Genomic DNA, 24,305 nt, shown 5'->3' on the forward strand with positions numbered 1-24,305 from the left:
TTATGCATGTTCTTATCACCACAAAAAGAGATAGGAATCTATCATCTTTAGGAATGTGGTGGTTCTGGTAAAAAAAAGTTCATATTCATCTTACTGTTAAAGGTCATAATAATTACACACAATAATTACAATAATAAAAAATGCAGCTGTTTTTCTACACCACTAGGTGTCAGGAGTAAATAAAAAAAAATTCACCATTTTGTGTACTGAACATATAGCAGTACATAAAGCAAGTCCTATGCTTGTAAATCATTTTTTAATGATAAATGTCAAAAGAGTAAACAAACTCTTTCGGGTATTTTTCACACACATGATGACAACATACAATGCATACAGAATGTATACATTATACCGAAATATAGGTTTATAGCTGTTATAGGTTTATTACAGCAGTTTGGGACTGAGACACTTTGCTTGACCTACTTAAACTGTCTCTGTGAAGTGTACATTTGTTTATTTGTAACCATGCTGTGGTAGCCATTCTCAGCGCTGGTATAAAAGCCTGTTGGTCTTGTCTTGATATCAGGCTGGCCCATCTCCCGATGTGCTAGTGGCACAGTTCAACAATGAAGAGAAGGAAACAAATAACAGACATTGAACAAAATCATTTTAATCCATCTGTTTTGGAAGATCTCACATAGGGCTGAACGATTTGGGGAAAAAAGACATATTGCAATTATTGAGATCAATATTGCGATATGTGATTGCGATATGATAAAGGGCACTTGCTTGTATATCAATGAAAAGTCGCATAGAAATTATTAATAGTGAAATGTTTAATTTCAAAGTGAAACTACTTATAACAACTTGAAATGCCCAGTGCTTTCAAAATGCAATATTCTACAAAATTAAATAATCACAAAAAACTCTTTACATACTGTCGAACGATAAACCCTGGTAAGGCTAAATAACTGTTTTGATTATATTTGGCCATTATAAAATCCCGTATTATAGTTCTTACGTTTAACCAAAACGCTGTTTGGAGGCTGACTTGAACACAGGAATGCATAGCTTCGCTAGCTTAGCCTAGCTTAGCTAAGGATAAGACTTATAAAACGGGATTTTATAATGGTCAAAAATATTCAAAACAATTGTCTAGCCTTACTTATGAAATGTAATCCCCCAGGATTTGGTTTGGAGCGTACAGCGGTTTGTACAGCTCCAAGCAGCACAAGAGTGAGGCATTTTTATGCACTTCTCTCCATAGACATGTATATGCTTCACGCCACAGCAGAGCCTCTCGCAATATGGCGCCGACGTCACATTCGACTGAAGTGAGACTTCAGTTAGCTCGCAAACATTGAGAGAATGAGTGATATGTTGCCGATTCAATCCATGTACTAATCATATAAATCGTGTTTTTTGCGTTCATGTAATCGCACAGACTGACATCGCAATTACGATTGCGATTAGATAATTCAAGCAGCACTAATCTCACATATCCTATAAATTGACTCCCGACTCCTGGATACCCTTCAGTCTTTAGATGAACATTAGCACAATCTGGGCTGAGGAGCTACAGTCTAGGGATAACAGTATTTAACATCATTTTACTTTTCAGTTTGGATCATAAATCTTACTGGTCATATTGGTGTTTAGTGATAAAATCAACATTTGTAGTTGCTGAGGGAAGAGTATAATATTCAGTGAAATGCAAAACTTATTGTAAGATGATTCTTACAATAGTTTTATGCCATGCAAACGAGTCAGTATTTCCTTTTTCCGTTAGAGCTCACTTTCTAACCACTGTGCTATTTGGGGCAATGGTGGCCTTGCGGTTAAGGAAGCGGCCGGTTCGAATTCCGATCTGCCAAGGTGCTACTGAGGTGCCACTGAGCAAAGCACCGTCCCCACACACTGCTCCCCGGGCGCCTGTCATGGCTGCCCACTGCTCACTCAGGGTGATGGGTTAAATGCAGAGGACAAATTTCACTGTGTGCACCGTGTGCTGTGCTGCTGTGTATCACATGTGACAATCACTTCACTTTTAAATTTGCTGCATTTGTTTATTAATAGACATAACAGACCACAAACCATTAACCTTTCAGTCGTTTCAAAGTGAATGTGTTTTCTTTTTTTTTCCATCACTGTTTGCAATTGTATTATTTGCAATGTTACGGCAAATAATACCAGTTAAGGCCTGTGTAGGTCATCTACAGATATTAACACCACAAACACATGAACGTGCTTGTTCTTAGATGTATTAAATGCCATATATTTCATCTTTGATTTTCTTTTTAAACTTATGTTGAATGTTCATTCTCAGTATGTTTATTAATAGCAACGGTAAAAATAAAGACATGCAGATGCACGCATCTTGTTCAAGAATAACAGCACCACACTGAGGTGTTAGTTTACATTTACGGCATTTATCAGACTCTCTTATCCAGAGCGACTTACATTCAGTAGTTATAGGGACAGTCTCCCTGGAGCAACTTAGGGTTAGGTGTCTTGCTCAGGGACACAATGGTAGTAAGTGGGGTTTGAACCTGGGTCTTCTGGTTCACAGTCGAGTGTGTTACCCACTAAGCTTCTACCACCCCATCTTTTGAAACTGTGGGCCCGTGACCACATTGAAGATCTGAGTGTAAAAATACGAGAGAGAAAAATAAAGACAGTGTAGAGCATTAACAGAAATCATAGTTCCTTCTTGTTCTGTTACTTGGAACCTGTTTTCATTGTCAGTGCCGGTGGACAAACCAGTTTGGCCTGTCTAGGCGCATTCGGCAGCCTTTTGAATACCCGTGTGCTGCTGTGGTGTATCAGGCAAGTGCAAGTTTTGTCAAAAGTGGAAGTGTGTGGAAACAAGTGTGGCTCACACATTCCCTCCCAGTCTCTCTCTCTCTCTCTTAAAAAAAAAAAGCTGTCTCACAGTTTCGACAGACACAGTAATGCAGTACTGTCATGAAAGCAGCATTATAATCTATTTTTAACTTTATCTCCCATACAGGCTGCCCGACGCGGATTCGGAGACAAGAAAAAGCTGCAATTTATTGTGGGGCCATTAGTGGTGTTGTCACCGCAAGAGACAGACAGGAAGATAGAGTTAAGCGTCTATCGATAACAAAAGCCTGTCTGTTCCTGTTTCAGCCGGTTCACACAGAGGAACCACAACATTCTAACCAGACCCTACTAACCTGGAGACCATTTTATTTTTATTTTTTTTACAAGAAAGGCTTTAATTCGCCCCCAACGGCAGAGCAGCAGTAGTCCAGTGTTGCTGCTGTTAATCTTTGGCCAAGGGCAAAGTGCACAAAAGGCATTAAACATTACTCAAGGCTAAATGGTCATCAGCCCTCATAATATGTGCTTCTGAAAAATTCCTTCGTAGATTTTCATGGAGAACTTCAGGGTTCAGGATGGGGCTCTTCATGCATACTGTGCTCTCCTCTTCTTTCAGGGCTACAACTCACAGCAGGTTAAAAGACCAAAAACGACACCTTTATACCTCCAGTGAATGTATATATTCAACTAATGCATGAAACAGGCGCGTTAGAAGAGGTTTCCAATCTGTGGACGCGTAGTGAAGCACCCCAGCTGACTCCTGGCTGTCTGAGAAACTATCACGGCCTACGTCCTGCCTGTTTGACGTGTACGAGATGAACAACACAAGGAATGAAAATAGAGGAGAGAAAAAGAGGGAGGGCTGGGCAGGTCAGGACTAAACTAGTTACAGGCGAACGCACCAGAGAGGACGGGAGCTGCCCCGCCTGAGGCATTGTAATGACTGAACGGAGACAAAGACCATTGTAAAAGAGCCCGGTGAGACTGCCTCACACTGACAAATCACTGAAATCTCTTAAAGATTTCTATGCAATAGAGGAAATAAATAACTGCCTGAATGGTGGGGTTGAGGAATGTGGTTCTTATCCTGCCAAGATTCGTTATGTTCGCTGTTGTGTTTTAACCTGTCCTTAAAACATTTGGGATTCCACAGTACCGTTACCATGGGAACCGTGCAAGGAAACATTCTTAAACGTTTTAATAACTAATTGCCATTTAGATTACAATTCCAGGCGGTTGTGTTCATAAAGCATGTGGATAAAGCCTCTACATAGTTAGTGAGTTTCTAGCGATACTGAGAAGCGTGGGTCCTGCACACTGACACATTTGTGAGCGATGACATCTTGTCTCCACTCTCCTACAAAACGGTGACTCACGTCACCAAGGGGCACGTGACAGAAATCACACAGGAAGTGACCGTTTAGACAATAAAACATTTTTCAGCAAAAACTTTTAATTCCACAAAGGTAATCCTGGGGATAATTTTGGTAAATAAACAAAAAGTTCAAAATCTCTTTAGTGCCCCGTGTTGTATATACACTCCAATAAAAAAAAAAAAAAAAAAAGTAACAAAAGGTGTAGAATCAAGGGTACGTTTTAAACTGAAAAAAATAATAATACTAAAGCTGCTAATAAAATTTAGCCTGCCAAGTTGCTCTCTGTATATATATATATGGTGCCAAGGATTGGTTCCACAGAAACAGCAAAAAAAAAAAAAAAAAAGACAGAAAAACTAGTACAAAGATGTCAGACATGACATATCCAATGAGGCAAACCAATAAATGAATTATAAAAAAAATAGATGACCTCAGAAACATCAAATTTAACTCACAGTTGATTGAATAGACGTCTTTTTTAGTCCAAGATGGCAACTGCGACTTAAAGATGACAAGCTGCAATCGTTCAGTCATTAAAAGAAAAAAAGTTCATGTGACTCCCACACTCACCCCAAAGTCACAGCCATCTGTGATGGAGGTGTGTCCAGGTATGAAATAAGAACAGCGCAGCATAGGATAAAGATGCACCGTCTCACGGTCTCTCTGCAACAAAACACTCCAGGACATCAGCAAGTGCTGGTCTCCGTCCTGCTGGACGTGTAGGTGTTGGTTTTCTTGGAGTACGTGAGCGAGTTGAAGGAGATCCTCATTCTCTCGACTGTCCGGTTGCTGCGGCACAACAGTGTGTTCTTCACGTGTTCCCGGAATTCCTCGGACACGTAATAGTAGATGATGGGATCCAGGCAGCTGTTCAGGCTGCTCAGGCAGAGTGTGGTGATGTAGAAGCCGTAGGCTCTGTTTGCAGCCCCAAAGCTAAGAAGGGCATAGTGGATGACCAGCATGATGTTACTGGGGATGAAACAGACCAGGAAAGTGATCAGCACTATTATGATGAGCACCACAACCTTGCGACGTTTCTTGCCGGAACTGCTGTCCTCCACTGAGTGGGACAAGGCACGGAGGAGCAGGACATATGCTGCGATGATCACAACGGAGGGCAGAAAACACACCAGACCTGCCATGGTCATGAAGTAGTAGTACGGGTGTTTGACGTCCTGAAAGGGCTCTTTGACATTGTGGATCCAGTTGACGTCATGGCAGGAGGTGACGTTGGGGTCTTGCAACTTCACTGTCTGATCATAAAGGTACAGAGGAGTCGTACTGACGCAGACAAAAGCCCAAACTGCAACCGAGACCACAATGGACAAGCGGTTGTTCCTCCTCTGCTGGGACAACGGGTGAGCGACCACCCAATACCTCTGAACACTCAGGCAAGTGATGAAGAGGACCGAGCAGTACATGTTGCCATAGAAGAACCCCACCAAAACCTTGCACATGGCCTCGCCGTAAGTCCAGTTGTTCCCGTTGAGGTGGTAGGCGATCTTCAGCGGAAGCCAAATGACAAAGAGCAAGTCCGCCAGGGCCAGGTTAGCCATGTAGATGGCGGCCGGATGCTTCTTCTTGGTCCTGAAGAGGAACACCCAAATGGCCATGGCATTTGTTGGCAGGCCCACGGCAAGTGTGAAGATGTAGATGATGGGGAAGAAGACGGTGGTCAGGTTGCTTGTCAGCAGGTCTCTGGCCGCCTGGTCGACCGTGGCTTCCCCCGTAATTTCATCGGTGGTTCCAAAAAATCCCCTCGACCCCACTAAAAACAAAGAACATGAAGATGAATAGGTGGAATTATGGTAACCATCATGAGCAAAAAACATTACAGTCCAATTTCAATTAGGTTGAACCAAGTGGCTTTAAAACAGTAGAATAATAATAGAAAGTAATGTTTTTATAAATCAATATAGATGCATGCAAGTAACTAGCACATATGTGTACATATTTCTATATTCTGTTTTTCTTTATTTTCCCCACTGTGACCGATTAATGTTTTTAAGAAGAGATTTTCCATAAAACACACACAAACACAGGAATTACATTTTTACATGCATTTCGTCACCTGTCCAGCTCTGTATTTTACTCATTTGCGCGAAAATAGTAAGTTTAAACAGTCAACATTTTACAACCCCAAACCTCCAGAAATCCAACGAGCGCCTGAATACCTTAAATGGAGACAACAAAAACGTGATTAAAAACCTACCCTGAGCATGTCCAATACCCACACAAGAGAGGAACAGAAGTCCCCACGAGGTCCCCCGCAGCGACATCGTTCTTCCCGCCGTTCCTCTCCGTGGAAATGAGGAGCTGCGTCGAGCGTTTCGTGAACGACCTTCTGAGGTCCCCACCCTGCGCCCCACGCAGTTCCGGGACGCCGGAGTTTCACCTGCGCCGCAGGCCCCGCCCCCTCCACGACACGGGAGCGCAGGAGAGAGTCAGGCTCCCGTGGGGTCGGGAAAACTCCGCAGCGAACCGCATTCACGTTTTTACCTACTCTCTGCTGCGTTTCTCACGTTTAAAAAACGTATTTTCCACATGGGGGGGGGGGGGGGGGGGGGGGGGGGGGGGTTGCAGATTTAAATGATCCAGAATTAAAGTGTTGAGACAAGAGAGTGAAATTCTGTCATCACAGCTTCGGAGAGCCTCAAATATGAAACGTTTTTCTTTGTTCACAATGTTTTTTAATTGACTACATAATCTCATGATGGGTACTTCCTCATTTTAAGTCTTCAGTTAACATATACAGTCATGTGAGAAAATTAGGACACCCTTTGGAAGCCTGTATATTTTGAAATATATTTGGACATATGGATATTTAATATCAATTTTAATGATATTTCGGGATCCAAATAATATAACTAAACAATTAAAAATTGTCCAAAAATATATTTCAAGCCTTTTAAAAACTTTCTGTGAAATGTAATTTAAAAAGAATGCAATTTCTGGTGAGGAATAAATTAGGACACCCCCACATATTATCCCACTTAAAATGGTTAAAATCCCACACAGCTGCATCACGTCAAGTGCATATGATCAATACATCGTTACCCAGCATTGTTAAACCTCAGATTAGTGAAGTGAGCACCATGGTGAGATCTAAAGAGCTGTCTGATGCCCTCAGAAAGACGATTGTGCCTCTTATGAGTCTGGTAAGGGATTTAAAAAGATCTCAAAATAATTTCACATCAGCCATTCGAAAAATCGTTTACAAGTGGAGGACATTCAAAACAACTGCCACCATGCACGGGTCTGGCCGTCCAAGCAAATCGACCCCCAGAGCAGACCGTAAGATGATCAAAGAAGTCATAAAAAATCTTAAAATGTCATCATGGGAACTACAGCAGGCTCTAGCTACTGTCAATGTGAAAGTGCATGACTCTATGATCAGAAGGAGACTACACAAGTTTGACTTTCAAACATTAAGGCCAGACTCAAGTTTGCCAGAGCTAGCGTAGAGAAAAACAATGACTTCTGGAATAATGTTCTTTGGACAGATGAGTCTAAAATTGAAATATTTGGACACCAGAACAGAAGACACATTTGACGTAAACCAAATACAGCCTTCCAAGAAAAGAACCTCATACCAACTGTGAAGCATGGAGGTGGCAGTATCTTGGTTTGGGGATGCTTTGCTGCAGCAGGACCTGGCCAGCTCTCCATCATAGAATCCATCATGAATTCTCCTGTGTATCAGAGGGTGCTTGAAGAACATGTGAAACCATCTGCAAAAAAATTTAAGCTGAAGCAGAACTGGATACTGCAACATGACAATGACCCAAAGCATACCAGCAAATCCACCAAGGACTGGCTAAAAACTAAGAAGTGGAGAGTTCTGGAATGACCAAGTCAAAGCCCTGATCTTAATCCCATTGAGATGCTGTGGGGTGACTTGAAACATGCTGTACATGCAAGAAAACCCTCAAATAACTCACAGCTGCATTAAGGAGATGGCAAACTTTCTTCTAATAGATGTCAGAGACTGGTAAAAGGCTACCTAAGGAGACTCATCGAAGTTATATCAGCCAAAGGGGGCAACACTAGTTATTAGGGGGTAGGGTGTACACATTTTGGTTCATATCTTTTTTTTTATGTGTACATTTTTTAAAAAAAATTATTGTTTAATTAAGTCACTTTCTTTTCCAGACATACATAAAAACATGATTGGACATTGATATATTTCCAGTGGTGGCCTAGCGGTTAAGGAAGCAGCCCCGTAATCAGAAGGTTGCCGGTTCGAATCCCGAGCCGCCAAGGTGCCACTGAGGTGTCACTGAGCAAAGCACCGTCCCCACACACTGCTCCTCGGGCGCTTGTCATGGCTGCCCACTGCTCACTCAGGGTGATGGGTTAAATGCAGAGGACAAATTTCACTGTGTGCACCGTGTGCTGTGCTGCTGTGTATCACATGTGACAATCACTTCACTTTAATAAAGAGCTGATTATTTAATGGGGTGTCCTAATTTTCTCACATGACTGTAGCATGTATGTGTATATACAGTACAGGCCAAACATTTGGACACACCTTCTCATTCAATGTGTTTTCTTTATTTTCATGACCATTTACATTGGTAGATTCTCACTGAAGGCATCAAAACTATGAATGAACACATGTGGAGTTATGTACTTAAAAAAAAGGTGAAATAACTTAAACATGTTTTACATTCTAGTTTCTTCAAAATAGCCACACTTTGCTCTGATTCCTGCTTTGCACATTCTTGGCATTCTCTCAATGAGCTTCAAGAGGTCGTCACCTGAAATGCTTTTCCAACAGTCTTGAAGGAGTTCCCAGAGGTGTTTAGCACTTGTTGGCCCCTTTGCCTTCACACTGCGGTCCAGCTCACCCCAAATCATCTCGATTGGGTTCAGGTCCTTTGACTGTGGAGGCCAGGTCTCCACTTTTTGTTAAGTACATAACTATGAATGAACACGTGGAGTTTTGATGCCTTCAGTGAGAATCTACCAATGTAAATGGTCATGAAAATAAAGAAAACACATTGAATGAGAAGGTGTGTCCAAACTTTTGACCTCTACTGTATATATATTTACACACACACACACACACACACACACAGAATACATTTTTTCCATTATTGTTTATTTTTATAAATATTTAATAAAAATACTTATGAGCACAGCACAGCAAAATGAACGTAAATTACAAGTAGTTATAGTTTCTGCGTTGGAAGTCTTTTCTGAATGAAGCTGCATGTGACGTAAGAAAATAACACACGTGCTACGTCACCAACCGTTAGTCACCATCCATGCCTGGGCTTGAAAATTCTGGAAGAAGGATCTCTCATTTTCTCCACAAAAGGTTGACATGAAAACAGTGTTTTGTTTTGTTTAATCACTTGCAGCATTGTGTCCTTGAAGGTTCCCGGTTAAATGATCGTGCTCAAACGGAGTCCCTCCCAAAGTTCAAAAAAGGCCAGATGTTTAAGACTGAGAGAAAGTTTTAACAATATGGCACAACAGTCTTGGGGATAAATCTCCCAACTGATCAGTAATCAGCAAAGTAATTCCCAATTAATCATAACTGGGGAGACGTATTGAAAAGAAACATAGCATGACGATTATCAGTGTGGTACACACATTTCAGAATTTTCGGTAAAAAATCATTACATATACAAAATAATATAAACCACAAATGTGTCCATGCATCAGAGTGTTTTTTCAGATATTTAGTGGTTTTGAAAACCTAAGACATTTTATCAAAATGAAGGAGAAATACAAATACTACCGGGCAATCAAGAATGAAATAAAATTAATTTAATTTGAAAAAAAAAGTAAATAAATGACCTTCAACACAATTCAACACATTAAACATTTCCGGACATTCAGTTGTGAAGGAAAAATATACGGTCTAACATTCACCTTTAGTCACGGAACAGTTAGAAGACAGCTGTATCTCAATTCAGACTTCGTTGACGTACAAGACTGGAAATGTTTTCCTAACATAATGTGTTGTGCTTCGCACAAGCTGATATAAGGAAGATTCTGGCACCTTTGCCCAAACTGGTCTGTTTTCCGACCTTACATCACCTAAAGTGGTATAAATGCTTGTGCATTGTATTCAAGACTTTGGAGTTCTCATTGCGAGGTCCCACGTGCACACGTTAAATAAACTTAGCTATTAAATCAGTTGACCTTCTCTTCATTGCAGTTCCTCTCATTTCCACAACATTTGGCACCACGAACAGGGATCTTCCTTTTCATCTGAGGACAATAAGCCCGGTGAGCTAAAATACTCCACCTATTAAACATTTAATGAAACCAGGAGAATTTAGAAGGTTAATAAATAGGAAAATTGCATATTTGCTTGATTTAATCCAAGTAAAGGGGTGTCGCTTTCCCATTTGTTTGTTTAATAGAGTACTCCGTGTGAGGCGAGAACAGGCTTAGGTCCTGTGAGCCAAGACCACAAAAATAATTTGTGAGCCTTTATAACAAGATCAGACGTAAAAGCAAATCGTGAGTCTTTAGGATGAGATCGGTGCTTATCTGTGAGTCATTGGCAAATCGGGATTTGAACTGGCAACCTCAGGCCTGTGTGTCAGAGTAGTTTGCAGTATGGGGGCCCTGCAGGGAACGGTTCTGGTGTCGTTCCTCTTCACCATCTACACTGCAGACTTCTCCTACAACTCCACCAACTGCTTCCTGCAGAAGTTCTCTGATGACTCTGCAATTTTCGGCCTCATCACTGATGGGGACGACAGGGAGTACACAGAACTGACACAGGACTTTGTGGACTGGAGCCAACAGAACCTCCTCCACATCAACACAGGAAAAACCAAGGAGCTGGTGGTAGACTTCCGCAGGCACAAAAATTCTCCACTGCAACCACTGAACATCCAGGGTATGGACAGGGTATGGAGTCAGACTGTACAAAAAAAGACCTCATAGGTGGCCACACACAAACAAACAAACAAACACACACAGACACGCAAAAACACACACATCAAGTACATCATGGTAGTTACTGGAGAGTTACTGGTAGTCATGGAGAACTCCATTGTACATGTGTAGATAATTACATATACCTATTACGTTTTTGCTGCTCTTACCTTTGTTCTATCCACTGTCTGCCGTGACGATGCATTTTCCCACTTGTGGGACTAATAAAGGTTTATCTTATTAGGTTTATCTTATCTTATTCCTTTACCGCTAGGCCACCACAGCCTCAAAAAAAGCTTACAGCGTCTGGTATTCCCAGGCAGTCTCCCATCCAAGTACTAACCAGGCCCAACCCTTCTTAGCTTCCGAGATCAGATGAGATTGGCCGTTCTTCGGCTAGTATGGCCGTAATCAATAGGGCAAGACCAAAGGGAAAAAGTGTAAAAATTGAACAGTTGTTGTTAAGCTTTGAGTCTAAAAAAGCTTTGAGTCTAATAAAAAAACAAAACTACGTTCTAAATACGTTCTAAAATATCATTTGAGCCTGTCACGTCGGCGAGCTGACGAGGGAAGGAAGCGCAGAGACAGGACATTCTGGGAAACAATGATTTATTAAATAATACACAAATCAACAAGGCGAGATGGCCGAAAACAGGGCAAATAAAGGGGAGAATGAAAACTAGCCCGCAGGCATGTGCCAATTGCCAGAAGTCAACACTTAACTCTACCAAACAGTTGCCAGGTCCACAGTTGCCAGGTCCACTGTCTGGATTGGGCACAGGTGATGTCTCCAGCTGCAGCCAATCCTGACAGAGCCCCCCCCTCCAAGGGCTACATCCTCTGAGCACCAGCAGTACCATCAGCAGAGGAGGCGAGGAGAGGGGCGGCAACCACAGGGCTCCTTCCCTGCTGTGTCCTCCCCTTGGAGTACCTGGACCCTACGGCTGGCTCCCAGATGTCGTCCCGCATAGCCCTGTCTCCGTACGTCCCCTTTGGACACATCCTGCATTGTTCCCTGCCCCGCACAGGGAGGCGGTCCCGGAACCCCTGGCTGCGGCACCCCTGGCTGGTGCCTTCTGGGCACATGCAGCCCCTCTTGCTGCACGTTCCTGCTGGCAGAGCGACCAGCTTCTCTCCCTGCATCGCACAGGGAGGAGGACCCGGACCCTCCGCTGACTGTTTACGGCACCCCTGGCTGGTGCCAGCTGACTCCTGGCTGTCTGAGAAATATTCACGGCCTACATCCTGCCTGTTTGAAGTGTACAAGATGAACAGCATGAGGAATGAAAATAGAGGGAGGACTGGGCAGGTCAGGACTAAAGTAGTTACAGGCGAACGCACCAGAGAGGACGGGAGCTGCCCCGCCTGAGGCATTGTAATGACTGAACGGAGACAAAGACCATTGTAAAAGAGCCCGGTGAGACTGCCTCACACTGACAAATCACTGAAATCTCTTAAAGATTTCTATGCAATAGAGGAAATAAATAACTGACTGAATGGTGGGGTTGAGGAATGTTGTTCTTATCCTGCCAAGATTCGTTATGTTCGCTGTTGTGTTTTAACCTGTCCTTAAAACATTTGGGATTCCACAGTACCGTTACCATGGGAACCGTGCAAGGAAACATTCTTAAACGTTTTAATAACTAATTGCCATTTAGATTACAATTCCAGGAGGTTGTGTGGTTAAAGCATGTGGATAAAGCCTCTACATAGTTAATGAGTTTCTAGCGATACTGAGAAGCGTGGGTCCTGCACACTGACACACTTGTGAGTGATGACATCTTGTCTCCACTCTCCTACAAAACGGTGACTCACGTCACCAAGGGGCACGTGACAGAAATCACACAGGAAGTGACCGTTTTTCAGCAAAAACTTTTAATTCCACAAAGGTAATCCTGGGGATAATTTTGGTAAATAAACAAAAAGTGTTGTATATACACTCCAATAAAAAAAAAAAGTAACAAAGGTGTAGAAACAAGGGTACGTTTTAAACTGAAAAAAATAATAATACTAAAGCTGCTAATAAAATTTAGCCTGCCAAGTTGCTCTCTGTATATATATGGTGCCAAGGATTGGTTCCACAAAAACGACAAAAAAGACAGAAAAACTAGTACAAAGATGTCAGACATGACATGTCCAATGAGGCAAAACAATATATGAATAAAAAAAAGATACTTAGATACTTAAAAGATGAACTCACAGTTGATTGAATAAATGTCTTCTTTAGTCCCAGATGGCACAACTTAAAGAAGACAAGCTGCAATCGTTCAGTCAGGAAAAGAAAAAAAGTTCATGTGACTCCCACACTCACCCCAAAGTCACAGCCATCTGACGGAGGTGTGTCCAGGTATGAAATAAGAACAGAGCAGTATATTTCATACCTGGACACACCTCCGAGAGCAGCGTCTCACCGTCTCTCTGCAACAAAACACTCCAAAACACTCCTGCTGGGCGTGTATTCGTTTCTTTTCTTGGAGTACTTTAAGGGGATCCTCATTCTCTCGACTGTCCGGTTGCTGCGGCACAACAGTGTGTTCTTCACGTGTTCCCGGAATTCCTCGGACACGTAATAGTAGATGATGGGATCCAGGCAGCTGTTCAGGCTGCTCAGGCAGAGTGTGGTGATGTAGAAGCCGTAGGCTCTGTTTGCAGCCCCAAAGCTAAGAAGGGCATAGTGGACGACCAGCATGATGTTACTGGGGATGAAACAGACCAGGAAAGTGATCAGCACTATTATGATGAGCACCACAACCTTGCGACGTTTTTTGCCGGAACTGCTGTCCTCCACTGAGCGGGACAAGGCACGGAGGAGCAGGACATATGCTGCGATGATCACAACGGAGGGCAGAAAACACACCAGACCTGCCATGGTCATGAAGTAGTAGTACGGGTGTTTGACGTCCTGAAAGGGCTCTTTGACATTGTGGATCAAGTTGACGTCATGGCAGGAGGTGACGTTGGGGTCTTGCAACTTCACTGTCTGATCATAAAGGTACAGAGGAGTCGTACTGACGCAGACAAAAGCCCAAACTGCAACCGAGACCACAATGGACAAGCGGTTGTTCCACCTCTGCTGGGACAACGGGTGAGCGACCACCCAATACCTCTGAACACTCAGGCAAGTGATGAAGAGGACCGAGCAGTACATGTTGCCATAGAAGAATCCCACCAAAACCTTGCACATGGCCTCGCCGTAAGTCCAGTTGTTCCCGTTGAGGTGGTAGGCGATCTTCAGCGGAAGCCAAATAACAAAGAGCAAGTCCGCCAGGGCCAGGTTAGCCATGTAGATGGCGGCCGGATGCTTCTTCTTGGTCCTGAAGAGGAACACCCAAATGGCCATGGCGTTTGTTGGCAGGCCCACGGCAAGTGTGAAGATGTAGATGATGGGGAAGAAGACGGTGGTCAGGTTGCTTTTCAGCAGGTCCGTGGCTGCCAGGTTGATCATAGCTTCCCCCGTTTTTTTATTGCGGGCTCCAAATAATCCCCTCGACTCCACTAAAAACGGAGAACATGAAGATGAATAGGTGGAATTATGGTAACCATCATGAGCAAAAAACATTACAGTCCAACTTCAATTAGGTTGAACCAAGTGGCTATAAAACAGTAGAATAATAATAGAAAGTAATGTTTTTATAAATCAATATAGATGCATGCAAGTAACTAGCACATATGTGTAGATATTTCTATATTCCGTTTTTCTTTATTTTCCCCACTGTGACCGATTAATGTTTTTAAGAAGAGATTTTCCATAAAACACACACAAACACAGGAATTACATTTTTACATGCATTTCGTCACCTGTCCAGCTCTGTATTTTACTCATTTGCGCGAAAATAACAAGTTAACACAGTGAACATTTTACAACCTCAACCCTCCCACTGTAAACCCAGATGAGTTGGTTGTACGAACCATTTTCGTCAAGTGATTGCCTCAAATATTGACAGTACATGGAAGTATGGTCAACTTAAATGTACAATGGTCAGAATTAAAAACATTTGTTATATACACTTATGTTTTAAGTAATCAGCAAAGAAAATTGGAGGCTACTTAAAAGTACAATAGACAGAACTTAATATAATAAGTCAAATACACTTAAAATCCTGGTCTAATTAAAATACAAATTCAAATATTTGGGATAAGAAAATCCCAATTAAATTATTTTGTCAATTACCACACAATGCAGCACTTTTAATTTATTTTATTGAAACACACGTTAACAATGATGCTCTGTACAAAAGACCAAATGAAAATCCAAAATAACAGTGATTAATGTTTTTTCTGCAGATATTACTTTAGTACAGTATATTTTTATAATGCAGAAAATAGAAGATGTATAATGAAATATTAAACAATTTCAATCCAAATACGATTTGTTTGCTTTATGAACAATTTTTAAGCTTGAAAAAAAAAAAACACTGACCTGTAGCAGCATATACTACATGTGCAAAAGAAAAACACACTGTATGCTTTGTGTGCCATACAACAAAGCAGGCATTAAAAACATCGACCTTAAGAACAACTATGCAGTAAGGATCAGAGTTGGTAAAACAAACTTGCAACTTTTCTAAGCTCCTCATAGCAGAGGATTCCCACTGGGATGTCCATGGAGTCTCCCTCAGTAAGACTCTACATAGTGCAAGAAACAAGACCAAAACAGATTTTTCAGGTTGACAGCAATTTGTCTACAATCAGATGTATAGAATGATTTAATATTATGATTTTTATAATTCAGTGTGGTTTTATTTAAGGCACTGTAAACAAGATATTAGAGACATTTTGTGTGGTTTTATATATAGGTGTCTTTCATGTTGTGACAGTAGGTGGTATATTGCACAATTTGATATTTGAATGGTACCAATGGAGAACACAGAACTGCTCTTGAAGAACATAGATGCGTAATCTCCAAGAATAATTGGAAGTCAACCCAGGAAAAGGCATCTAAAGGCTGTTGGCTCTGTGCTCTGCAAAGAGGTATAAAACACACTTGAATGTAGAACAAAGGAAATATATCTTATATCAGTTTATTTGTCCATATAGAGAAATATCACAAGTAAGGTGGTAGAACAAGTTTGTGTATTGAACGAACCATCAATGCCTTTACAACAAGAAAAGTGTAATTTCAACCCACCAAAATTCACATGACAAACAGCAAAACTTAATTTGAGCAGCCACAGTTCTGTCCTTCTGGTGTGAAAGTGGGATAAATGGCTATGGAGTGCATTGAGAGACTTAAATGTACACATACATTCCTGATGCAAGCAAGGAAAGGGCTCAGTTCTTGCATAAGTTCCATGTATTAGCCTGTAATGTTTAAAAAGCTGTGCTCTCTTCTCTCAGATGGCAGAGCAGTGCTTGCATTTCCAAAGCATTTTAATGTGGCTTTAAACAAAACTAGCAGTGCAAAAAAAGGCATATGTTGAAAGTGTGTTTTTACTTTTTCAAACATAGTCCTGGAGGATAAATTTGTGGGCACAAGCCAACTTCCCTCAGATTGACAAAGTTCTGTGGTTGCAGAATGAAACGTCTCTACCTTAAGTTGCCATGACTCAACTTTCAGACAAATTCACCTGGATGACTGAGAATCTTCACAGACATTTTTCAAACCTACATTGAAATAATTTGAATTCTACATTACTTTTGCAAAACTGTATGTAGAGAGCACACAAGTAGAGAGCTACTCTTAAAGCACAATGCTGCAAGAATCAAATGCTCACTGTTCACTTAAGACGACCTCATAATTTACACACAAATGCACGTTTCAAACTACAGATGTTCCAGCAGTTTCTAATTACATAGGGTGGTAGTAGCCTAGTGGGTAAAACACTCGCCTATGAACCAGAAGACCCGGGTTCGAATCCCACTTCCTACCACTGTGTCCCTGAGCAAGACACTTAACCCTGAGTTGCTCCAGGGGGACTGTCCCTGTAAATACTGATTGTAAGTCGCTCTGGATAAGGGCGTCTGATAAATGCTGTAAATGTAAATGTAAATGTAATTAGTAGTATTTGAATAGAGAAAACAACTCACCTTGTTCATCCACAAAATGGTTTCCTCGTTACAGCAAGCAAAATTCCTTTAAACTTGAGAAAAACAGACATATGTAGACAGAAAATGTATTGTCCAAGGAGCGTGCAAAGTGCACAGACCTTAAATTGCTTTGTAATGATAAGAAAATGGCACAAATTTCTCTGTATCCTCCAACGGACAAGCAAAGACTTGTCTGGAGTTTTCAGCGAGTTACAACAGGGCAGCATTGTGGCTTAAACTTTAAGTTAATTAAATAAAATATGAGTACACCCAATGACTGTCTCAAACACTCTTCATATACTCATACTGTTTATATAATGCAACAAAACAATTTTTTACAGTGATATTTACTCAAACTGTTTGCATAAAAAGAACTTTCCGGTTAACAGTGAGAATTCCAATGAGCTCTTGTATAAAAATGTGATTAAAAACCTACCCTGAGAGTGTCCAATAAACAAACAGGAGAGGAGCAGAACTCCCCACGAGGTCCACAGCAGCGACATCGTTCTTCCCACCGTTCCTCTCCGTGGAAATTAGGAGCTGCGTCAAGTGTTTCGTGAACGACCTACTGAAGTCCCCCCTGCACCCCACGCAGTTCCGGGACGCCGCAGGCCCCGCCCCCCCCACGACACGGGAGCACGAACCAAGATGGTGCCAGTGAGGCGACTGCTCCGACCCCGTTTATTTTGTTTTTGTCTTTTAAACTTATTTCTAACAACCCTTCACCGGCAAAGCCACCACCATTGAGTGCATTAAATACAGTAGAGACACACTTGTTTCTATTAGTATACAATGCACTTACATTTCAAAGATTTTAACTGGCCGACTGAGATCCTGAGGAAGGACATAGGAGGATGCAACACGAAGCGGCGGCCCCGGGGGAAACGAGCCGGCGTCAGGAACCGGCTGAGAGCCCATGCACACCGCACACCTCTGCCTAGCATCCTGCTGGCCAACGTCCAGTCACTGGAGAACAAGCTCGATGACCTCAGGGCCAGGGTAAAGTTCCAGAGAGACATCCGGGCCTGCAACCTCCTCTGCTTCACCAAGACATGGCTGAACCCAGCTGTTGACATGGTTGAACCCAGTGTTGTCCCTCTCTCACGGTCATGCTTACCAAACCTGGAACTATTGTCCATCAAATGTCATCCTTTTTATCTTCCTTGGGAGTTCCCATCGGTCATCATCAGCGCCGCTTACATTCCACCGAAAGCAGACACGGACACGGACACTGCCCTATGCGAGTTGCATGAGGCACTCACATAGCACCAAACACGGCACGGGGACGCTGCGCTTATTGTGCCAAATTTTCACCAGCATGTCACCTGCCCCACCCGGGGTGAAAGGACATTAGACCACAACTACACTTCAGTTAAGGACGGTTACAGGGCACAATCTCGTCCACTGTTTGGTAAATCCGACCACGCCGCCATCTTCCTCATGCCTAAATACAAACAAAGGCTAAAACAGGAAGTTCTGGTTCAGAAGGAGGTGGCACGCTGGACAGACCAATCGGTGGCCGCTCTTCAGGACGCACTGGATAACGCAGAGTGGACCATGTTTCTTAATAGTTACCGAAGCATCAACGACTATACAGAAGCGGTTGTGAGCTTCATAGGGAAACTAACGGACAATACAGTTCAGAAAACAATGGTCAGAACGCTTCCCAATCAGAAGCCGTGGGTGGATAAAACCATCCACGACGCTCTGAAATCTCGCACCGCAACCTATAACGTGGGGCTTTCTTCCGGGGACACTCGACCCACTACAATTTGCGTACCGTCCAAACCGATCCACAGATGACACCATCTCATATCTCCTCCATACTGCACTCATCCACCTGGACACTCGGAAGGGAAAGTATGTTAAAATGCTTTTCATTGACTATAGTTCAGAATTTAACACAATAATTCCTTCCACACTCACCACCAAGCTGGAGCACCTGGGACTCAGCTCATCTCTCTGTCAGTGGATCTCCAACTTCCTAACTGGGAGACCACATGCAATAAGGATGGGTGGACAAGTCTCAGCCTCCATCACCCTCAGCACTGGAGCCCCCCAGGGCTGTGTTTTGATCCCCCTGCTGTACTCTCTGTACACCCACGACTGTGTAGCCACTACAAATTCCACCACCATCATCAGGTTTGCTGATGACACCCACCAAGAGGGCCTGATCTCGGACAATGATGAAACGGCCTACCGGGATGAGATTGGAAATCTGTAGAACTGGTGGCAGAGGAACAATCTCCATTTGAATGTCAGCAAGACAAAGGAGTTAAGAGTGGACTTTTTTACTACCAAGCAGGAGAGGAACTAAGGAACTACCAGACCCCTGTCATAAGCAGGAGCCCAGTGGAGAGAATGAACAGCTTCCGATACCTCAGTGTTAACATCACGCATGACCTGTCATAGTCCTGTCACATCAACACTGTGGTGAAAAAGGTCCAGCAGCGTCTCTACCACTTTGGACTGCCCTCCAAGGTGCTCAGGAACTTCTACTCCTGCACCATAGAGAGCATCCTGACGGGAAACGTCTCAACCTGGTTCGGGAACAGCACCAAACAGGACAGGCGAGCCCTACAGAGGGTGGTTCGATCAGCTGAACGCATCATCTGTACCAAGCTCACTGACCTTCGATCAATCTACAGCAAGCGGTGCTGGACCAGGGCCAGGAAGATCGTGAAGGACCTCAGCCACCCCAACAATGGACTCTTCTCTCTGCTGCGATCAGGGAAGCGCTTCCGCTCCCTGAAGTCCAACACAGAGAGAATGAGGAGGAGCTTCTTCCCGCAGGCTATTTGAGCTCTCAACATCACTTCATAGAACTCCAATACACTCCAGAACTTTCACTTCCACTTCCAATCACTCTGGACTCAATCACCCCCAGTACTTTTGCACAAACTATCCCCTATGCATCAGACTATCCCCCCTGGCACGCACCACACCCACCTCACACTTAACACAATTTCGCCGCAATCTCCTTAGTTCCTCTCCCTTACTCGACTCTCTTCTGTTGTTTCCTCTGAGCTTTCCCCCTAGACATCCTCTCTATTCAGGACCCTACCTGTGCCACAGACATCTTCTGCTCCACACTAACCTCTTGCCTCGAGAGACTCTGCCCTCTCACCTCAAAGCAGACTCCACCCTCACCGTGGATCTCTGATGAGGTTCGCCGCCACAGGACCCATCTTAGAGCAGCTGAAAGGCAGTGGAAGAAATCCAAGTGCCCAGTTAAAAGTATCAGTCTCTCCTGACATCCTTCTCTGCTGTTGTCAGTACAGCAAAAACTAGTTACTTCCAGGACAAGGTAAGCAACTGCAAAGACTCTCGCAAACTATTCTCTACTTTTAACTGCCTCCTAAATCCTCCACCACTCCCCCCTCTAGCAAGACTTCGCTAGCCTCTTCACAGAGAAGGTGGCTGAGATTAGCAAACGATTCTTACCCCCTAACCCCAGACCTCATCCCACTGTTACCTCTGAAGAAACCAGAACACTGTCTTCCTTCACTCCGCTCTCTGAATTGGACGTATCTAAACTTCTCCAGTCTAGTCACCCCACCACCTGCTCCCTGGATCCCATCCCTTCACAACTCCTTCAATCCATACAGCCCACCATAACATCTGGTCTGACACATGTCTTAAATTCTTCACTCACAACAGGAACGTTTCCCACTGCTTTTAAACAGGCTGTCATTGTTTCGGACCCGTCTTGGCGATACAACCCGTCTGTATCGGATAGCCACCGCCCAGTCTCCAACCTTCCTTTTCTTTCAAAAATTCTTGAAAGGGCTGTCCTGGCTCAACTTTCCTAATTTCTCCACGAGCATGATTTTCTCGACCCTTTTCAGTCCAGTTTCAGGAAAGGACATTCAACTAAAACCTCCCTCCTAGCAATGATGGATGACCTTCGTGCTGCAAGAGCTGTCCGCAGATCATCTGTCCTTATCCTACTTGATCTATCTGCTGCCTTCACACAGTTAATCATGAAATCTCACCACACTCTCAGATTTAGGAGTTACAGGAACCATACTAAATTGGTTCACCTCTTATCTTCAAGATAGGTCTTTCAAGGTATCATGGGGAGGTGAGACATTTGTCCTCTCTAGGGTAACCACAAGGCAGGGGTTCCACAAGGCTCTGTCCTTGGCCCCCTTCTATTCTCAATATACACTCACTCACTTGGTCACATCATCCAATCACATGGCTTCTCTTATCACTCCTACACTGATGACACCCAGCTCTATTTGTCTTTCCCACCAGAAGATACCACCATTGCGTCAAAAATCTCGGCCTGTCTCTCGGACATATCGGCATGGATGTCTGAGCAACACCTCCAACTGAACCTATCCAAAACTGAGATTCTGATCTTTACGGCCAAGAACTCCCCTCAGCAAAACTCTCAATTCAAATTGGCTCGCTACTGTTAACACCCATGGAGTCTGAACTATCACGTTGCTGCGATCTCCAGATCCTGCAGGTTCATTCGCAAGATTAGGCCTTTTCTTTCACAACATGCAATGCAGCTCCTCATCCAGGCAATGGTCATCTCTAAACTTGACTATTGTAACTCTCTCCTGGCTGGAGCCTCTACAGTCACCATAAAACCACTCCAGATGGTCCAAAATGTGGCAGCCTCATCTTCAATCAGCCAAAATATGTAATGCCTCTTCTCACCTCTCTCCACTGGCTCCCGGTAGCTGCTCGCATTGAGTTTAAATCCTTGATGCTTGCCTACAGGGCCGTAAATGGAAGTGCACCCTCTTATATCAATACACTACTAGCTAGCTACACTCCTGCACGCCCTCTCAGATCGACAAACGAAATGAGACTGAAAATTCCCTCTTCACGGGGTCTCCGATCCCAGTCAACTATGTTGTTGTCCCTGGCTGGTGGAACAACTTGCCCTGCTCCATTCGACTAGCCGAGACTACCACCACCTTTAAGAAGCAGTTGAAAACCCACTTGTTCAAAAAGTATTTCAGACGAATCTAACACTTACACATGCACATGCACACACTGCACAAAATAAATAAAAAACATTTTTTTCTTCGTCTAGCACTTAACAATTTCTGAGCATGTTCTTTTTCTGACAAGTTAGGCCTTATCAGGGCTCTTAGTTTTGTAAACGCAAAATCTATGGTGTCTTCCTCTTGTAAGTCGCTTTGGATAAAAGCATCTGCTAAGTAAAGTAAACTAAAGTAAAGTAAACGCTTTCCTTTTTTTTACTTTATACCTTGCTGTTACACATATTTTATGTTAAAGACATAAAAGTGTAATATTTGGTTATGTTTGCAATATTTGCATATTGGTAATCATTGTATACTTGCAATATTTGCAATCCTGTAGTCTGTAGCAGTCGCCAAAGCATTTCACTGCCTATCATACCGTGTATAACTATGTATATGACAAAATAAAATTTGAATTTGAGAGAGTCTGGCTCCAGTGGGGTCAGGAAAAAAGAAGCATTGCCCATCTGAACTGCTGAGAGAACCACAGGACCCTGCAGTGAACCTCATTCACACTTCCATCTGCTCTCTGCTGCCTGTTTCACATAATAAAAAAACACTAGATAACTATTTCCTGTCTGTGGTTTACACATGGAGCAAGATTTAAATTCTCCAGAATTAAAGTGTTGTGAGGAGACAAGAGAGCTTCGGAGAGCCTCAAATATGAAACGTTTTCTTTGTTCACAATGTTTTTTTAATAGACTACATAATCTCATGATGGGTACTTCGTCATTTTAAGTCTTCAGTTTATATAGTATGTGTACAGGCCAAAGGTTTGGACACACCTTCTCATTCAATGTGTTTTTTTTACTTTCATGACTGTAACTCTCCCACTAAACTTGCTTTTATTATAACAAGAATTCAGAAGACCCACCACCAGAGTCACCTGTGTATCACACAAGGGAGGAGTTTAAGTAGAAGTTACAAAGCACGTTTGTCTAGGGTTATGATCTCGCACAGTGTCAAAGAGGCTCAGGCTAGCCTGTTGGAATGGCTATAGCTGTATGCAATTCACCTCCCTTGCACTGTATAATTCTGTTCAATCCCCATGTAACATTATAGCTTAAGTCACAGCCCATATACTATATTTCAGAAGTGAATATCACAGCACCATATTTACAGACGCCCTTATCCAGAGCGACTTACAATCAGTAGTTACAGGGACAGTCCCCCTGAATTAACTCAGGGTTAAATGTCTTGCTCAGGGACACAGTGGTAGTAAGTGCGGTTTGATCCTGGGTCTTCTGGTTTATATGCGAGTGTGTTACCCACTAGGCTACTACCACCAGCACCATTCACATATAAGAACAACACATAAAGTCACAGGTACAATATAACTGTATATAACCAACTGAACATTTAATTTCATCCCCAACCATTATACTGGGGGGAAAAAACCCACACCACATAAACATTCAAAAAAATAAAATACCCGGGTTTTAAATGTTCACACAGTCTAGGTACCTTCTTATTATCGTTGGCGCGCTTGGTGTAGGTCAAACTGGTGGACAACATGTGTGTTGAGTTTACTCACAACTTCCTCCAGCACTGTACCCACGACCCGCTGCCCACATAAACCTGTCATCTGTGCAGTTCGTAATGTACCCATAACGCATGAGAAGTCCCCGCTGCTCACGTGGTCCAAGGCCTCAGCAGCACCCGAGCACTTCTGCCCTGTGTAGTACCTGCTACAGCCGTGCGCTATGCACCTTCATGGCTGAAAAGATGCATTTCAACTCCGGAATCAGTAAAACATATATACATGTGCATCCACTTGCTCTTTTAACTCAAAGCGCTTAACCAAACTCCAGCTTTGCTACTTAAATCACCAGTAAAACTAAAAAAAAAAAACGTGCCACCGCGTTGCCTCATGTCGCTTCTCCCAAAATTACTTTTTCGACTCTTCCTGTCACATGCTCTCTATCCCACTCTATTATCGGACAGCGCAAAATAAATGTACAGTTTAAACAACATAATAATAATTATAATTATAATGAAACGAATGGTGAAACAAAAATACACTTATCTGCTATACAAATAATACCAAAAATAATACAGTGCACATAAGAGCTACATGACCATTTACGTTGGTAGATTCTCACTGAAGGCATCAAAACTATGAAAGAACACATGTGGAGTTATGTACTTAACAAAAAAAAGGTGAAATAACTGAAAACATGTTTTATATTCTAGTTTCTTCAAAATAGCC

At 42.8% G+C, this 24,305-nt stretch overlaps 2 protein-coding genes and 1 pseudogene across 5 annotated transcripts; all 3 read right to left on the reverse strand.

Moving 5' to 3' along the window:
• Positions 1–4,490: 4,490 nt before the first annotated feature.
• On the reverse strand, positions 4,491–6,639 carry f2rl1.2 (coagulation factor II (thrombin) receptor-like 1, tandem duplicate 2). The gene is made up of 2 exons (XM_028973572.1): positions 6,373–6,639; positions 4,491–5,928 (listed from the first exon to the last, which is right to left on the reverse strand). Exons 1-2 carry the CDS (start codon positions 6,437–6,439, stop codon positions 4,847–4,849), a joined length of 1,149 nt encoding a protein of 382 aa, XP_028829405.1. The 5' UTR covers positions 6,440–6,639; the 3' UTR covers positions 4,491–4,846.
• Positions 6,640–11,357: 4,718 nt separating this feature from the next.
• Positions 11,358–11,476, reverse strand: LOC114787264 (uncharacterized; annotated as a pseudogene).
• A 1,439-nt stretch (positions 11,477–12,915) lies between these two features.
• Positions 12,916–17,671, reverse strand: LOC114786227 (proteinase-activated receptor 2-like). 4 transcript variants are annotated; one of them, XR_003749186.1, is made up of 4 exons: positions 17,527–17,667; positions 17,091–17,143; positions 15,919–16,024; positions 15,247–15,689 (listed from the first exon to the last, which is right to left on the reverse strand). XR_003749186.1 is itself a non-coding variant. In XM_028973164.1 (3 exons), exon 3 carries the CDS (start codon positions 14,506–14,508, stop codon positions 13,471–13,473), a length of 1,038 nt encoding a protein of 345 aa, XP_028828997.1. In that variant the 5' UTR covers positions 14,509–14,558; positions 17,091–17,143; positions 17,527–17,667; the 3' UTR covers positions 12,916–13,470. The 4 variants fall into 4 exon arrangements, 2 of the variants coding, with proteins under 2 accessions (XP_028828997.1, XP_028828996.1); XM_028973164.1 differs by lacking the exons at positions 15,247–15,689; positions 15,919–16,024 and adding an exon at positions 12,916–14,558; XR_003749185.1 differs by lacking the exon at positions 15,247–15,689 and having other exon boundaries at positions 15,698–16,024.
• Between the last annotated feature and the right edge of the window lie 6,634 nt (positions 17,672–24,305).

Source organism: Denticeps clupeoides, chromosome 3 (genome assembly GCF_900700375.1).
Source record: "Denticeps clupeoides chromosome 3, fDenClu1.1, whole genome shotgun sequence".
In the NCBI taxonomy this organism is placed as follows: Eukaryota; Metazoa; Chordata; class Actinopteri; order Clupeiformes; family Denticipitidae; genus Denticeps; species Denticeps clupeoides.

Excerpts from the sequence above, each read along its gene's own strand:
- LOC114786227 (XM_028973163.1), bottom strand. The coding sequence starts at position 17,593 with ATGTCGCTGCTGTGGACCTCGTGGGGAGTTCTGCTCCTCTCCTGTTTG. Across the intron at positions 14,559-17,526 it reads GTTTATTGGACACTCTCAGG|TGGAGTCGAGGGGATTATTT; the intron begins GTAGGTTTTTAA and ends CTCCGTTTTTAG.
- f2rl1.2 (XM_028973572.1), bottom strand. The coding sequence starts at position 6,439 with ATGTCGCTGCGGGGGACCTCGTGGGGACTTCTGTTCCTCTCTTGTGTG. Across the intron at positions 5,929-6,372 it reads GGGTATTGGACATGCTCAGG|TGGGGTCGAGGGGATTTTTT; the intron begins GTAGGTTTTTAA and ends CTTTGTTTTTAG.